The sequence below is a fragment of the Fukomys damarensis genome, unplaced genomic scaffold (assembly GCF_012274545.1).
Source record: "Fukomys damarensis isolate Sample0158 unplaced genomic scaffold, DMR_v1.0_HiC HiC_scaffold_15, whole genome shotgun sequence".
Classification (NCBI taxonomy): Eukaryota; Metazoa; Chordata; class Mammalia; order Rodentia; family Bathyergidae; genus Fukomys; species Fukomys damarensis.
The window spans coordinates 22,644,366-22,659,956 of record NW_022900927.1 but is presented as its reverse complement, the minus strand read 5'-3'; the positions used below and the strand labels follow the sequence as shown (position 1 = coordinate 22,659,956).

The following is a 15,591-nucleotide window of genomic DNA, read 5'->3' as shown; positions in this document are numbered from 1 at the left end:
TGGGGAAGAGTGATGGTTTTAAGAAAGTGGGATAAGGTTGTAGGGAGACTCTGGGGATTGAGTAGGATACCAAACCCCAAGCCCTTGACTGAGTCAGTTCCTCTCATCCATTTCCCCACCATTCATTCATACTAATCTCTCCTGCTGCTTCCCCATTGTTGCTGTTTTAGGCCACCCCAGCTCAACCAATGATCCCTTTTCCCTCTGAATGTCAGTTTTGTGTTTGTTTTTAAAAGTCATCTGCTTAGTTGATGTCAGCGTTACGTGATTTTGGGAGGGGACTTACTTTGGGGGGGATTCCTGTGATGGCTAACAGAGAATGGGCAGTAGGGGCAGTTCTTCCCTTCCCTGGGTTGTATCTGTGAGCTCCTGAAAGGCATGGAGGAGGAAGCTATGAGAGGATGGGAGTTTTTAAAACCTGAAAGTTCTGAAAAGCACTTAAGCACCTCCTTATGGCTCGGGTGGTAGCTCCCCTAACCTCTGTTCTCTCCCACCAAGACTGGCAGAACCTTAATGATAGCTCACTGGTTCCCCAGATGAGGACACAGGTTTGGGAGCAGGGCAGCTTGGCTCCACTCCTCATATTCCAATGCTTCCCCGTTGCAGTTCTTCCTTTCTTCACCCTTGACATAAAGGTAAATGGGAATGTAGGCTCTACACCAATCTCTGGTTCCTTCTACCAGTCCCTTTATCCCTCATGTCCCTGTTTCTCTTCCTCTGCGTCTTGGCACCTTCTGTTCAAAGTTCTCTGTAAATTTTCTTTCCCTTTTTTCTTTTTTTTTATAAATTAATTTGCTTTCAGTTTGATCTTGTGTATGCCTTTGTGTTCTCTTACCTGTGGCTGTCAGGTAGGGGTATCGGGCTTGGGTAGCATGCCTGGAGCTCCTCACAGGAGCATTCACTGGCCCTGGAGAGGCACTGTATATGCCACAAGGCCCACCACAAAAGACTCAGGGCAGCTCAGCTCTCAGGGCTGTGCAGTTACAGCTGCAGAGGCTCTCACCTGCCCTAAAAATAGCTAGTAAAGACTTGGAAGGACATCCCCACAACATGGAGATTTTGTATCTTTAGCCTTTCAGAAGTAGTAGCTTCATTCTTTCCCTTATTAGGGAGGAGGCAGGCCATCACCTAGTTGTTGTTGGCCCCAGCCCTGCCACTGTGACAGACAGGCTCGGGCAGTGCTAATATGGCTTGGCTTTAGCTCCACTAAACACTCAGGCTTCTCCACAAAAGGCCTTCAGTGCTTGGGAGGGCCAGAAGATTCAGCCTGATATGGGATGGAACAAAAGGATGCCCCCTCCACAAACATGCCAAAAAGTAGATGGAAGGGGGCCAAGGACTTAGCTTAGTGGTTCTGCTGCCTGCCTCAAAAGCACAAGGACCTGAGTTTGAGCCCCAGTACAAAAAGCAAATGGTCAGCCTTGATCCTATGGGGATTTATGGCTTTCCTGATTGCCCAAGGGGAGAGGTTTGCATCATGAATATATGGGGCCAGCATTTCTTCCGTGAGCCAACACAGATACTATAGTTCCATCCCTAAACCCTGTTCATTGGCCTTCGGCAGTGGGCTCTGTCTCAGGTCAGAAATCATCACCATCTACCCTTTCCTCCCCTTCACCTGCTGAGGAAGGAAAGCAGAACCAAGTAGGGGCAAAGAGCAAGTTTATTTGGTGAATGCCAATGGCAAACGTCATCCAAGAAACCAGACAGGAAAGGTGCTGTAACCAGGGAACTTAGGAAGCCTTTGGGGCCATATACAAATCTCACACAGGGCAAGGCACGGGCTCGGGATACTGGGAATGTCTTCAGCCATTCAGCACCATCCGGACAAGCTCTGTGGAAAGAGGTGCAGTGAACCAGGGACCAGGGCTGAGAGGGGGATGCCAGGGGCCAGGAGACTACAGGACTGTGAAGGTAGCATGATAGGGAACATGCCTACAGCAACCAACCTTAGGGTCAGTTTGCAGAGCAGCCACCTTGATCTGACCAGTTCTCTGCCCCTGGCTTCCCTCCCCCAGCTTTTAGTCCCCCATCCCATCCTGAGCAGTAAGAACACAGCAGAGGCAGAAAGGTTCTTAACTACACCTAAAGCTACTGTCAGCCACTGGAGGGAGGAGAGGACAAGAGTTTGGGTTAGGGTACCTCCAAGCTGCCCAGCAAGGGGTCAGGGGGCGTTCAGCTACAGCAGCAAAATGAGGTAGGCAGCCCTCCCCATATGCAACTCTCCATGCTCCAGGGCCACAGGACCACCCTAAAGCAAGACTGCTCAACTGGTGAGAGGTCCCACACACCAGCACCCACGACCCTGTAACAACCGAGGAGAGAAGTAAGGAGGTACCACACTCCCAAGCTGCTTTCCTCTTTGAGGAATTCCCTCCCTTCTGTAACCAGCTCCATGCAGAAACATGCCAGAGAGAAGTCAGGTGGGAGTAGGCAAGGGCAGGGACTAGAGAGCACTGGTTGAGAAGAAAATGAAACACTGGGGAGATCAACTAGAAAAGGAGAGGCTGGGAGGAGCCGTACCCGCCCCATGGGCCCGTCACCCCGACAGGATATGCCTCACAAACGCTGCAGGAAGGAAGAGACATTAATGGTGAAGACAAGACACAGACATGGGGTGAAAGGGTCAGGCAGTGGGGAACAGATACTCCGTTTACTTTCTAACCCCCTGCCTTACCCCCGTACCCCTTCCTGTCATACACCCAACCAACCCCTCCCTGGGATAGGCCTTACTTCTAGCCTTTTTGGCTCTTTTAGAGCCCAAGTACAGGGATAAGGAAAACTCCAGGTATCACTGCTAACTCCACTAGAGCCTCAGTTCATCCCTCACCTTCATAGTTGATACAACCATTGCTGTCCTCATGCCCTGCTACCAGCATTTCCACTTCCTCCTCGGTCATCTTCTCCCCTGCGGAAGAAAAGAAAGCATTTTAGGAGTTGGCTGAGAAGTAAGGTCTAAGGATGACGCCTTAGCCCCAAGATAAAGGCAAAGAGTCTTACCCAGTGTGACTAGGACGTGACGGATTTCAGCACCCATGACAGTGCCATTCCCTTCCTTGTCAAACACCCGAAGGCCTTCAACATAATCCTCGTAGGTTCCCTGGTCCTTGTTCTTGGCCACAGTCTGCAGCATGGGCAGAAAGTGCTCAAAGTCCAGTACCTTCACATTCATCTCTGCCACACAGGAGAGCAAGAGTTAGGTGAAAGAATTCACGAGGTCAGGATTATGGGGATGACTACGAAACAGGGAAATCTCTTTGGGGCCTATGAAGATAAAGTGAAGCTCTTAGCTGAAGAACTTGGGCCCACTACCACACTGCTCTTGAGGATGCTCACCATCGCTCTTGGGGTTCCCCAGGACCTTGAGCACCTCGGCATTGGTGGGGTTCTGGCCCAGGGCCCTCATCACATCCCCACACTGGCTGTACAGGATCTTGCCATCGCCTGTTCTGTCAAACAGCTGGAAGGCCTCCTTGAACTCTGAGGAGTGAGATGCACGTCAGCACTGGAAACAGGGTTAATCCAGACTCTTCCTCTGAGCTGTGCTGCCCAGCCACCTTTGTTCGCGCTGCTGAAACCAACTTTCTACCCTCCTGTACACCCGAGGCTGCTAAAGAGATCTATTTATCTTTCTGCCACTCAGATGTCCCACGAAAAGACTGCCTTCCTCCCCTCTTTGGGCCAGGTACTATTTACACAGGCCCTTGGCAAGCAGCAAGCCTGTTCAGCCTCCTCACTGCTGCTACTACTCAGGGTAGGAATTTGCCACCGCCCAGTCAGGGTCCAGTCCTTATAAGGAAGTGGGAACAGCAGCCTAGCATTAGGGTCATCCTAGCCTGCTACTTCCCACCCTTCCTGGACCGAGACCTTCCAGAGACTGGAGCTATAGTCATGTTCTTAGTAAACTCCCCTGTCCTCATCTTTACAACATATCAGGTCACTGCTCTTCACTAGCTTCACAATTTCAAGCTGGGAGAGGGGGACAGTTACAGAAGATCAGCAGTAGAAGTAGCTGATGAAGGGACAGCTTAAAACACCGCAAACCCCACACACAGCAGGCATTAGCTGACCAAATCGTTTCACATACCCACACCACCTAAAACTCACCCAGTGCTTGGGGCTCAGATCTAGAGTGTAAGGGGAAGGAAGAAAGAATGAGAAAGGAACATGGAGGGTCCAGGTGGGAGAAAGGAATCCAGGAGGTACTCTCCAGGTGACGCTAAGGAGATGACAGATTAGAGTTACAGTAGGTGGTAGGGGGTGTTCCTCAAGCTAAGGGTGAGCTCCGTTGGGGTCACAGACAACCTACCTGCTGTCTGATCCTCGGTAAAGTCACACTGCTCGGAGAAGAAGGGAGTGGTCAGCAACGGAAGTCCAATCCCTCCAGCTTCTATCCCACTCCCACAAACTCCTGTTTCAGGCCTGGGGAGTCGCCTTCCAGCAGCGCAGCGCCCTAGACTTTGCAACCCCCCTACCACCTTTCAGACCCTCGGGTTCCCTTTGCCCGCCCCCCGTTCTCACCCCCTGCCCATGACTCCCCTCCTCGCCCCCAGACCCCTTATCTGCCAGGCGCGGTGCCCACCATCTTGACCGCCGAGCTCTGCGGGACCTGCAGTAATGGCTCCGACTTCTGGCCCAACCCTAGTCTTAGTACGTCCCAATGACGTCACCCTCCGTGGACCCAGCCAATGGGCACCGGGGCCGAGCTCAGGCAGAGGCATTGCTACACTAGTACGGATGTGGGCGGGGCCTACTGTGGTCCTTTCTCCGGAGCAGCCGCACCTGGGCCTGGAAACCGCGAACCCGCGAAGGGTGCGGCGCCAGGAAGTGTCCCTCAAAACGCGCAGAAATCAGAGGCTGAGTTTAGCAGAGGTGCGTGTCCTCCCTATCCTCCTTACCCCCCTGAAGCAAACAACAGTCTGGAGACTAAGGAAGGAACTGTATCTTTATTTTGAAACAATGTGGCCTCCTGGCAGGAAGGAGCTTCTGCCTGCTGCGTGGTGGGTGGGGGAGTGTCCGGCCCCACTGGATCTGTGGAGAAAATTAAAGTTTGCCAAGCCCTGGCGCTTGTGCAGCCATCGGACAAGGAAACTCATTGTCCTGATAGCTGCGCTGGCTCAAAGGGGAAACTTGCCTCTCAAGAGGTGGGCATCTGGAGGGCCTGCCTGTGGAGCTCAGACGCTTAGGATGTGCTTCAGGAAGGCTGCGAGAGAAGGCAGAGGGCTTCAGCAGCCCTTTGGATAGCCCATCGGTTTGTAGGTAACTCAGGGTTCCCACACAGCATCCTCCCACCTCCCCCAGCCCTTCTGCTCCCAACCCCTCACCCTCATAGTTGATGCAGCCGTTGCTATCCTCGTGTCCTGCCAGAACAGTCTCCACCTCCTCCTCAGTCATCTTCTCTCCTGAACCCCAAACAGCATTGGAGCCCTGGCCTTCCCTCCCTCACCTACCCAAGCCACTGTTCAAGATGGTAACCCTGTTCCCCTACCCTGCCTCTTGCTTTTTGTATCACCTGCCTTGAAACTGGTAAAAGCTTTGACAGACAAGGAAACTGAAGATGGGAGGACTGAGACAAGTATGGGACCTCAGAAAACAAGTATCTCCCAAATCGAGAATTTGGGTCTCCCACCTGCTTCCCTTTCCTCTGCCCTGTAGGGAATACTTTAGCCTTGGGTGGAGCAACTCCCTCTGACTCTGCTCCCATGGCTCCTGCCCCATAGCTATGTCCTGACCATGACCTGCAGAACAGTAATCTCCCTGGCTCTGCCTACCTTGCCAGCCTTCTTCCTGGTTCACTCCCAACTCTCCACCCCATTAGAGTTCTGGTCCCTGTCTCACCGAGGGTGGTGAGGACATGTCTGAGCTCTGCGCCCATGACTTTGCCGTTTCCCTCCTTGTCAAACACCCGAAGTCCCTCCAAGTAGTCTTCATATGTGCCTTGATCCCGGTTCTTGGCCACTGCCTGGAGCATTGGCAGGAATGTCTCAAAGTCCACACGTCGGGACTTCAGCTCTGGAGGTTCAAGAAGTGAGAGAGGTCAGTTCCCACCCCTACCACAACAGCTTCATCCTCTTCAGCACCAGGATTTACTTCTGCCCACATTTTTTATTTTCCTGGTACCAGGGATCAAACTCAGAACCTTGCGTTTGCGAGGCAGGCATGGTGCCAACTGAGCTAAATCCCTGGCCCAAAATCAACATAGTGATACTCATTTTTTTTTTTTTTCCTGGTAGCAGGGATAGAACTCAGTACTTTTCATTTGTGACGCAGGCATGGTGCAACTGAGCTAAGTCCCCATCCCTTACTTCTTCCCACATTTGACAGTTTTTAAAATCCTGAGATCCACCCTAGCATCCTCTGGCATCTTACCAATATTCTAGTTGAAAATGGGGGCAAAGGTTATAGTTCAGTGGTAGCAAGGTCATGGGGTTGATCTCTAGCACTACAAAAAGAATATGAAAACCCACTTGTTCCAAGCCTTCTCACCATCACTCTTGGGGTTCCCCAGGACCTTGAGCACCTCAGCGTTGGTGGGGTTCTGGCCCAGGGCCCTCATCACATCCCCACACTGGCTGTACAGGATCTTGCCATCACCTACTCGATCAAACAGCTCAAAGGCCTCCTTGAACTCTGAGATATAAGGAAGGGTCAGTGTTAACCAGTGGTTCCTATCACCCTTAGATGGAAAGGAGGTTCAGAAACTACTTGCCAGAGGTGGGTAAAACAAGGGAGAAAAGGAGCACGGTGTTGGGTTTCAAGGTTGGGACTGGAGCTAGGGAAACAGAAAAAGGATCTGACTAGGAGCTTAGGACTGGACAGTGGGCTTAGGGAACCAGCTTAGTCTCACCCTCCAGCTGGTCCTTGTTAAACTCGATCTGTGGAAGAAAAGAGCAGGTGAAGAGAAATGACAGGGCTTATTCGATCCCTCTCCAGTATTCCTCCCAACCAACTGGCAGCCATTTCTGGGAGAGGCCCAAAGGGTCCAGGCTGGGAGTTCAGCCACCTCCTACCCATTCCCAGCTCCAGGCCCTGGGAGAATCCCAAGAGAAGGAATTATGGGGGGAGGGTTCCTGGGAACAGGGTTAATCCCATGCCACCTGTTCCCCTCCCTCTACTGCCCTGAGCCCTGCATCCCTCACATAACTGGGGGCTGAACAAAGGCTAAATTTACTCCTGGCCCCCAGCTGTGATTGTCTAACAAGTTTGTCCTCTTCAGCCTCCCCTCCTGGTGTTCAGGGCTGCAGCCTTTTGAGTTGAAGAGCCAGCCAGAGACAGGCAGCAGCTCTCTCCACCTTCAAACTGTCCTCAGAACCCAGGTGTTCTCCATTTCGCAGTCTCTGCCTCCAATAGTGGGTCAGCAGTGTGAGTATAGATGCGTATTAAGTTAGAGAAAGCAGCAAAGACAACAGCAAAGCCATAAACCTGGATGCTTCCCATTGGGAGACTGCAAGAACCTCCAATCTCATTGTAGTGCTCATTTGTTCTCCACCTACCATACTCCCTAATCTCCAGGCTGTGTCCCACCCTTAAACCATCCCCTATGAGTTCTCTCCTCACTCTCCTAGGACTTACCACCACTTTGGAGAGATCGATAGGGGGCTCCTGGGTTTTCACAGCAGCCTGAGGGACAGCTGGCTCAGCCTTGGTCTTGGCTGGAGGGGTCCCTGCTAACTCGATCAAACAGCTCAAAGGCCTCCTTGAACTCTGAGATATAAGGAAGGGTCAGTGTTAACCAGTGGTTCCTATCACCCTTAGATGGAAAGGAGGTTCAGAAACTACTTGCCAGAGGTGGGTAAAACAAGGGAGAAAAGGAGCACGGTGTTGGGTTTCAAGGTTGGGACTGGAGCTAGGGAAACAGAAAAAGGATCTGACTAGGAGCTTAGGACTGGACAGTGGGCTTAGGGAACCAGCTTAGTCTCACCCTCCAGCTGGTCCTTGTTAAACTCGATCTGTGGAAGAAAAGAGCAGGTGAAGAGAAATGACAGGGCTTATTCGATCCCTCTCCAGTATTCCTCCCAACCAACTGGCAGCCATTTCTGGGAGAGGCCCAAAGGGTCCAGGCTGGGAGTTCAGCCACCTCCTACCCATTCCCAGCTCCAGGCCCTGGGAGAATCCCAAGAGAAGGAATTATGGGGGGAGGGTTCCTGGGAACAGGGTTAATCCCATGCCACCTGTTCCCCTCCCTCTACTGCCCTGAGCCCTGCATCCCTCACATAACTGGGGGCTGAACAAAGGCTAAATTTACTCCTGGCCCCCAGCTGTGATTGTCTAACAAGTTTGTCCTCTTCAGCCTCCCCTCCTGGTGTTCAGGGCTGCAGCCTTTTGAGTTGAAGAGCCAGCCAGAGACAGGCAGCAGCTCTCTCCACCTTCAAACTGTCCTCAGAACCCAGGTGTTCTCCATTTCGCAGTCTCTGCCTCCAATAGTGGGTCAGCAGTGTGAGTATAGATGCGTATTAAGTTAGAGAAAGCAGCAAAGACAACAGCAAAGCCATAAACCTGGATGCTTCCCATTGGGAGACTGCAAGAACCTCCAATCTCATTGTAGTGCTCATTTGTTCTCCACCTACCATACTCCCTAATCTCCAGGCTGTGTCCCACCCTTAAACCATCCCCTATGAGTTCTCTCCTCACTCTCCTAGGACTTACCACCACTTTGGAGAGATCGATAGGGGGCTCCTGGGTTTTCACAGCAGCCTGAGGGACAGCTGGCTCAGCCTTGGTCTTGGCTGGAGGGGTCCCTGCTGCTGGTTTGGGAGCAGGCTTGGAGATGGAGGGCCCTGCTGGTTTCTTCACAGGAACGTCTTTCTTGGGAGGCATGATGTCCAGTGGCCAAAGGACAGTGTGCCGACGGGGGCACCCATCTCTGTTTAAATAGCCAGGGAGTCTGGGATGTCAAGGGGCGGGAGCAGGGGCAGGGAGCCAGTTGGCGGCAGTGAGGTAGAGGGATAAGTCTGGCTGCTTTCACTCCCCTAGCCTCCTGTGGTTCAGGACTCTTGTCTCAAGGTTTTTTCCCTCTATCCATTACTCCCCCAAAAGCTGGCTAGAACAGTGCTCCCTTTGGCGGGTAGGGGAGAAGAAGCCAAAGATTGCCCAGACTAGGGGAGTTAACCTCCTGGGTGGGGACAGGATACTTGCCAGTGACACTGAGATAGGGATGATGTAGAAGAGCAGACCCAGGTAGCTTTAGGCTCTAGAAGGCCAAGGCAGGGGTGGAGGGCAGGGATCAGAGAAGCTTGTAGGAACTGGGAAAACTTATAAGTGGGAGCTGGAAACAGTAAAAAGTTTAAAAAAAAAAACCAAAACCCTCATAGGTGACTGTAGATGACAGGTGGGAGTAGCTGGCCCCATAATACCCAATACTTGTAGTCCCAGGGGCTGGAGGTGTAATGGAAAAGGGTGCAGGGAAGAATCAGGTTTAACACACATCACTCATATTTCCAAGGAAGAAACCTTTTCCCCCAAGCCCATGGTCATTCAAGTTGGGTAAAAGGCGAGAGCTTGCTGAATCAGGCACCAGCCTGAAAAGGCGGGCTTAGGGAGGCAAAGGGCCTAGATTCTCTAATTCAAAAGGATGTAGGCACTCCTATGGACTCAAAGAGTACTCACCCTTCAACCAGGGACGTGAAAAAAAAAGCCCTGACTCAGGCTCCAGGTCTCAAACCTTGCTGGAGTACAGAGAAAGGTGGGGGGAGGGCGTTGGGGAAAGGGGAGGGTGCTGGGTACTTTTGTTCTGAAAGAAGGATTTAGGCAGCATTCTGAGGAAAACAGTAGTACAGTAAATCCACTTGGGCCCTGGGGTTCAGAGAGTGATGCTGAGTCTTCCATTTGCAAAAAAAGGTCTGAGCTTCATTATTACAAATTGTCCCATTTTTTGAAAATAAGGAATCACTCCTCCCGCGGACACTAAAGCCATCTCACACACCCACACGCCCTAAATGTTAAAGGAGAAAGGCCCTCCCTAGCCCCCCAAAACTCACCCTGCGGTGTCCGGTAAGGGATGGGGGCGGGACGCAGCGCGGCTCCCGGCCCCGAAGGGTTAATTCTGGTGGCCGCGGAGCATACCGGGAGCTGTAGTCCGCTGTGCGCAGGCTCACGGGAAACCCTCCAGCTTCGGGCCGACGCGGGGGTGGGAGCTTCCGGCCTGCAGTGGCGGTTAGTGCCTCAGACTCTGCCGTACGCCCGTTGTTCCGGAACTAAAAGGTAGTGAGCAATCCCGGTACTTTACCCTGAGGCTCTGGGAGCCCCTCAGGAGATTACCTTCTCCTATCCGGGTGTAGTACCCTGTTTAGTGTAGGTGGGGTAGCTTCCTGCAACTGTGGCGGGAGAATTCAGTAGCGGGAGAAAGTCGAAGCTGCAGCAGGCAACCTGCAGATCTGCTAGCTGGAAACACTGCTCAGGGACGAGCGGTTGTGGTCTCTCGCTTCCTCTCTGTTTGGTAGTCAGAAAATAGAAGCCTTGGAGTTACTGTATGGCTTGGGGCCGTCATTTTTTTTTTTTATTTTTAATGAGTTAGTAGCCACAGTAAACGTTGCAATTTGCAGTTAAGCCTGGTCACCTGCCCCAGGATTTTTTTTTTTTTTTAGACAGGGTTTCACTTTGTAGAGACTGACCTGGAACTCACTATGTAGCCCAGGCTGGTCTTGAACTCACAGTGATCCTCGTGCCTCAGCCTCCCTAGTGCTGGGATTACAGGCGTGCGTCAGCACGCCCGTCTTGCCCCAGGATTTTTGAGTCGAGGTTTTCCATTGGTTATGTGCCATCTCTCCGGTGTTCAGAGGTCTCTTTAGCTCCGAGACCCCTTGGTGCAGCACGGGAATTCCTTGTCCCCCCAGCAGGTGTCAAAAGTCTGGGTGCGACGCGGGGGTGGGGACCCGGTCCGGCTCAACTTCATTCACTGCGTCAGGTGCACCTCGCCCTGGAGGCTGGGGTGACCCTGGGCCTGCACAGAATGGCTCAGAATAGTAAGCCCGCGCTGATCCTCGAGTGAGACAGGCATCCGGTGACATTCACAGATTGCGAAAAACTGCTCCGAAGAGTAAGAATGGTTTGTACGACAGAAGTAACAAGATGATACCGTGCTTGAAGGCCTCCCCAGTTGAGAGGCTAATGAAGGGGCCGAATTATCTCAGAGAGGCTGTGCTGGCGTTGCTAAGGAGTTTGGATTCAGGCCTACTAGTGTAGGAATCCTGATCCTGCCAGGTATGGCTGAGAACCTTTAACACGTTATCTCTGTGGTCATTAGTTCCCCCATCTGTGAAATAGCAGTAACAACCCATCTCATAGAGCTGTTGGGAGGCTTAAGCATGTTTGTAAAATAGAAAGGCTTAAGCATGTTTGTAAAAATAGCACAGCATAAGTGCTATAGAAATGTTTGCTAAGTAAATTTTCTTTAACCTTCCCAAAATGAAGTAGGCAGTATTTTCTCTTATTTTACATCCTTTTGAAGGATCAATATAGTGACATTAAGAGGAAGATGGAATGCATTTTTCCTAAATGTTTGGTTATAAGACTGTTTAGGGAAGGGCTACATAATAACATAGATTCCTTGATATATCTCTCCCCCTGTCCCAGTACTGGGAATTGAACCCAGAACCTTTCCACTGAGCTACATCCCCAGCCTTTTAAAATAAATTTTATTGTAAAACAATCTCACTTGTCACTGAACTGCTCAGGCTGGACTTGAACTTGTGATCTTCCTGCTTCAGTCTCCCAGAGTTCTGGTGTTGTAGGCATGCACCACCACACCCAGCGCTTTGTCCTGTTTATTATTCATAACAGAAATTGAACTACACATGGTCTTGACACACAGTAGGTGATTTATATATCATGTATGTGTATTACTGGTGACAAATGCCTGTGTTGCTGAGTGTGATGGCCCACACCTGTCATCCCAGCTACTTGGGAGGTTAAGGCCAAGCATCTCAAATTTGAGCCGGCCTGAGCAATTTGTGGAGACACTGTCTCAAAAAGGCTTGGGGTCGGGCAGCTCACACCTGTAATCCCAGCACCAAGGAGGCTGAGGCAGGAGGATCACCATGAGTTGAGGCCAGCTGGGACTACATAGCAAGACTGTCTCAGGTAAATAAATAAATAAATAAAGTCCCAGCTACTTAGAAGGCAGAGTCAGGATTGCTTAAACTCAGAAGTTTGAAATGGGCCTGGGCAACATGGCAAGACCTTATCTCAAAAAACAAACCCAGGTGAAGGCCTGGGACTATAGTTCAATAGCAGTATGTGTGCTTTGTCTACATGTGGCCCTGGTTGCAGTTCCCAGCACTGCAAAAACCAAAACAACCCAAGAGACAAGTTTTGAAATTACACACCACTATATCTCTTTGGTAACTTGAATAATTGTGGGTTTATTTTATACAGTTTAACTCCCTTTTAAGACACTAGCCTGCCAGCCAACCTTGGTGGTGCACGCCAGTAATCCAGCACTCGGGAGGCTAAGGCAGGAAGATTACTGTAAGTTGGAGCACAGCCTGAGCTACATAGTGAGTTCAAGGCCAGCCTGAACTACTTAGCAAGACCCTGTCTCAAAATAAGATAAAAACAAAACAAAGCTCCACTAGCTAATATGTTATTAACCTAGGTAGAGAGAGTATTTTAAGTAAACAGGAAATCTGTTAAAAAGAGTATCTTCAGTTATCAGGCATTTTGACCAGAAAATAGTACTGGAAGTAACCCATCGTAAAAAGAAGAGAAGGGGCCGGGGCTTTAGCTCAGTGGTTCTGCTGCCTTCCTTGCAAGTGCAAAAGCCTGAGTTCAATCCCCGGTACCAAAAACAAAAAAAAAACCCAAAATAACGAAGAGAGCTGGGGATTTAGGGATTTAGCTCAGTGGTTCCACAAGGACCCGAGTTTGATCCCTGGTACCAAAAGAAAAAAAAAGGCCTTTTCACTGGCTGTAGTGGCACACACACCTTTAATCCCAGCACTCGGGAGGCTGAGGCAGGAGGATCGCTGTGAGTTTGAGACCAGCCTGGGCTACATAGTTCCAGGTCAGTCTCAACTACATAGTGAGACCCTATCTCAAAAAAACAAAATAAATAAATAAAATTTTAAAAAAATAAATAAATAAATAAAAGATCTTTTCAAGTCTTGGGGTGGGAGTGGTACTGGGGATTGAACTCAGCTGCATCCCTGGCCACTTTATTTTTTGGCTCTGGGGATTGAACTTGGGCCTTTGTGCTTGTAAGGCAGGCAGCAAAACCACTGAGCTAAATCCCTGCCCCACTGCATCCTTTTTAATTTTGGGTTTATGGGTTTTTTGTTTGGTTTGGTTTTTTTTCAGTACTGGGGATCAAACTCAGGACGTTGTGCTTGCAAGGCAGGCGTGGTGCCACTGAGCTACATCTCCATCCTGGTTTGTGTCTTTTCTTTATTCTGTGCAGTACTAAGACTTGACCTTGGATGTTCTTCCACTAAGCTACAATCCCAGTTCTAAATTTGTATGTATTTTCATATGGTGTTTCCCCACCGCCCCATCACTGGAGAGTTAAAGATGCCTGCAGTTAAAAAAAAAAAAAAAAAGGCCTGCACACTAAGATACATCCTAGCCCATTTTATTTTATGCTACTGGAGATTGAACTCGGGGCCTTTGCACTAAGCTACATACTCAGCTCTTTTTAAGACAGGGGCTCCCTAAATTGACCAGTTTGAATTTGAATTTCCCATCCTCCTGCATCAGGCTCCTAGAGAGCTGGGATTATAGGCATATACCACCATGCCTAAGTCTTTTATTATTTTTTGTGGTACCGAGGGTTGAACTTAGGACCTTTACACTGAGCTATATCCCTGGATCTTTTCGGAGGGGGCGGGTGTGGTGGTCTCACTTACATACTTAAAACTGGCCTTGAACTCACTGTGTAACCCAGGGCTCAGACTCAGCTCCCCTCTTACCTCAGCCCCGAGTGCTAGGTTTACAGGCTTGCACCACATCACTGGCGTTCAGCCCTTTTTATTTATTTATTGGTATTGGGTATCAAATTCAGGATTTTTTGCTTGAGAGGCAGGTGGAATGTCATTGAGCTGAATCACTGTCCCCTCAGGCCTTTTTATTTTGAGACAGGAATCTTCCTGAGTCACTAAATTGCCCAAGCTGGTTTTGAACTTACAGTCCTGTCTCAGCCTACTTTTTATTATTTATTTTTGTTTGTTTGTTTGTTTTAGTTATTTGAGACAGGGTCTCCATAAGTCATTAAGGCTGGCTTTGAACTCACTATGTATCCAAGGCTGGCCTCGAATTCAAGGCAATCTTCCTACCTCAGCCTCCTGAGTACTGAGGTTTCAGGTGTGCCTACCATGCCGGGTTATTTTTATCTTTGAGGTGGCATCTTACTAAGTTACCCAACTACTTGGAATTTGAGATCCTCCTGTGTCAGCCTCCCAAGTAGGTGTGCTAATGGGTGTGTGACACTGTCCTTTCAGGTTTATAGTTCTTCACAGCAGTCTTGCGCTTCTATTTTCAGTAATACCTAGCTAGTGAAATACTGCATAAATCTTTGGCCCAAGATTGTAAACTTAGCAAGTAGGAGGAGATTGTTGCTTGAGAAAGGGCTGACTTACAGCAATAAGAAATGACAGGTTTTGTTTTGTTTTTGGTATCAGGGATTGAACTCAGGTCCTTGTGCTTCTGAGGCAGGCAGTGGAACCACTGAGCTAAATCCCCGGCCTAAGAAATGGTAGTTGTTTCTGGGTGTGGTGGTCATGTTTGTACTCCTAGCACTGAAAGGCTGAGGCGTGGGAATCACTTGAATCTGTGACCAGCCTGAACTATATAGCAAGATCTTGTCTCAAACAAAACAACACAAAAATAGGAAAAAAACAGTAACAGTAGTTGTTAGTCTGTGAGGGAAGATGCAGAATATAAAAAGCAAAATTTTGGGGCTTGGGGATTTAACTCAGTGGTGCTGCTGCCTGCCTCACAAATACAAGGTCCTGAGTTCAATCTCCGGTACAAAAAAAAAAGAAAAAAAGGAAATCAAAAAGCAAACTTTTGCCTATTAGTTGATAACATTTTCATAATGTTCAGATTTAGAGAATATATAGGAAATCGTTTTCAAGTAACGCTGGTAGGAGTACAGAAGATGCATGCAGTATAATCTTAGAATGCAGTTTGGAAGAATGTAGTAAAAGTCATTGAAGTGTAGAAGTTGACCCAGCAGTTCCACTTACCCTAAGGAAATCATTTAGCCTACTGTAGTGGTGCATACCTGTTATCCCAGCAGTCTAGAAGGCTGAGGCAGGAGGATAAGAAGCTGGAGCCCAGCATGGGCAACTTCTTGCTAAAAGACCCTACCTCAAAATTAAAAATTAAAAATAGGCCAGGGATGGGGATTTGGCTCAGTGGTTCCACTGCCTGCCTCGAAAGTGCAAGGACCTGAGTTTGATCCCTGGTACCAAAAACTAAAATAAAATTTGTAAAAGGCTGGGTTATTCAGTGTAAAGGCCTTTGACTCAATCTCCAATAACTAAGTAAATGAAATATAAAATGCTTTTTTGTTTTGGACTGAGATATAGCTCAGTGTTAGAACATTTGCCTAGCATGCAGGAGGAACTGGGTTCAATACCTAGCACTGAAAAAAAAAAA

The 15,591-nt window shown here is 49.4% G+C and overlaps 2 protein-coding genes across 13 annotated transcripts; both read right to left on the bottom strand.

Annotated features, from left to right (window-relative positions):
- Nucleotides 1–1,599: 1,599 nt before the first annotated feature.
- Myl6 (myosin light chain 6) lies at nucleotides 1,600–4,664 on the bottom strand. 7 transcript variants are annotated; one of them, XM_010644706.1, is made up of 7 exons: nucleotides 4,583–4,655; nucleotides 4,310–4,337; nucleotides 3,337–3,480; nucleotides 3,001–3,174; nucleotides 2,831–2,908; nucleotides 2,143–2,305; nucleotides 1,600–1,834 (listed from the first exon to the last, which is right to left on the bottom strand). In XM_010644706.1, exons 1-7 carry the CDS (start codon nucleotides 4,583–4,585, stop codon nucleotides 1,615–1,617), a joined length of 810 nt encoding a protein of 269 aa, XP_010643008.1. In that variant the 5' UTR covers nucleotides 4,586–4,655; the 3' UTR covers nucleotides 1,600–1,614. The 7 variants fall into 7 exon arrangements, with proteins under 7 accessions (XP_010643008.1, XP_010643009.1, XP_019066281.1 ...); XM_010644707.3 differs by having other exon boundaries at nucleotides 4,556–4,630; XM_010644712.2 differs by lacking the exon at nucleotides 2,143–2,305 and adding an exon at nucleotides 2,524–2,568 and having other exon boundaries at nucleotides 1,747–1,834.
- A 272-nt stretch (nucleotides 4,665–4,936) lies between these two features.
- Myl6b (myosin light chain 6B) lies at nucleotides 4,937–10,194 on the bottom strand. 6 transcript variants are annotated; one of them, XM_033763694.1, is made up of 10 exons: nucleotides 9,978–10,186; nucleotides 9,136–9,190; nucleotides 8,739–8,863; nucleotides 7,573–7,664; nucleotides 6,848–6,875; nucleotides 6,487–6,630; nucleotides 5,839–6,012; nucleotides 5,325–5,402; nucleotides 5,135–5,234; nucleotides 4,937–5,031 (listed from the first exon to the last, which is right to left on the bottom strand). In XM_033763694.1, the coding sequence occupies exons 3-10, from the start codon at nucleotides 8,815–8,817 to the stop codon at nucleotides 4,947–4,949; spliced, it is 780 nt and encodes a 259-aa protein (XP_033619585.1). In that variant the 5' UTR covers nucleotides 8,818–8,863; nucleotides 9,136–9,190; nucleotides 9,978–10,186; the 3' UTR covers nucleotides 4,937–4,946. The 6 variants fall into 6 exon arrangements, with proteins under 6 accessions (XP_033619585.1, XP_019066282.2, XP_033619584.1 ...); XM_019210737.2 differs by lacking the exon at nucleotides 9,136–9,190 and having other exon boundaries at nucleotides 9,978–10,185; XM_019210738.2 differs by lacking the exon at nucleotides 9,136–9,190 and having other exon boundaries at nucleotides 4,957–5,031; nucleotides 5,135–5,203; nucleotides 9,978–10,182.
- Nucleotides 10,195–15,591: the final 5,397 nt, after the last annotated feature.

What these genes read in the sequence shown, in the direction of transcription:
- Myl6 (XM_010644706.1), bottom strand. An exon ending in TACCGAGGATCAGACAGCAG is followed by an intron (nt 3,481 to 4,309) that starts GTAGGTTGTCTG and finishes CTCACTCCTCAG; the next exon opens with AGTTCAAGGAGGCCTTCCAG. An exon ending in TGGTTGTATCAACTATGAAG is followed by an intron (nt 2,306 to 2,830) that starts GTGAGGGATGAA and finishes CGGTTGTTACAG; the next exon opens with GGTCGTGGGTGCTGGTGTGT.
- Myl6b (XM_033763694.1), bottom strand. Translation starts at nt 8,817, where the DNA reads ATGCCTCCCAAGAAAGACGTTCCTGTGAAGAAACCAGCAGGGCCCTCC. An exon ending in CGGCTGCATCAACTATGAGG is followed by an intron (nt 5,235 to 5,324) that starts GTGAGGGGTTGG and finishes GGCTATCCAAAG; the next exon opens with GGCTGCTGAAGCCCTCTGCC. An exon ending in AGATGCCCACCTCTTGAGAG is followed by an intron (nt 5,032 to 5,134) that starts GCAAGTTTCCCC and finishes TTTTCTCCACAG; the next exon opens with ATCCAGTGGGGCCGGACACT.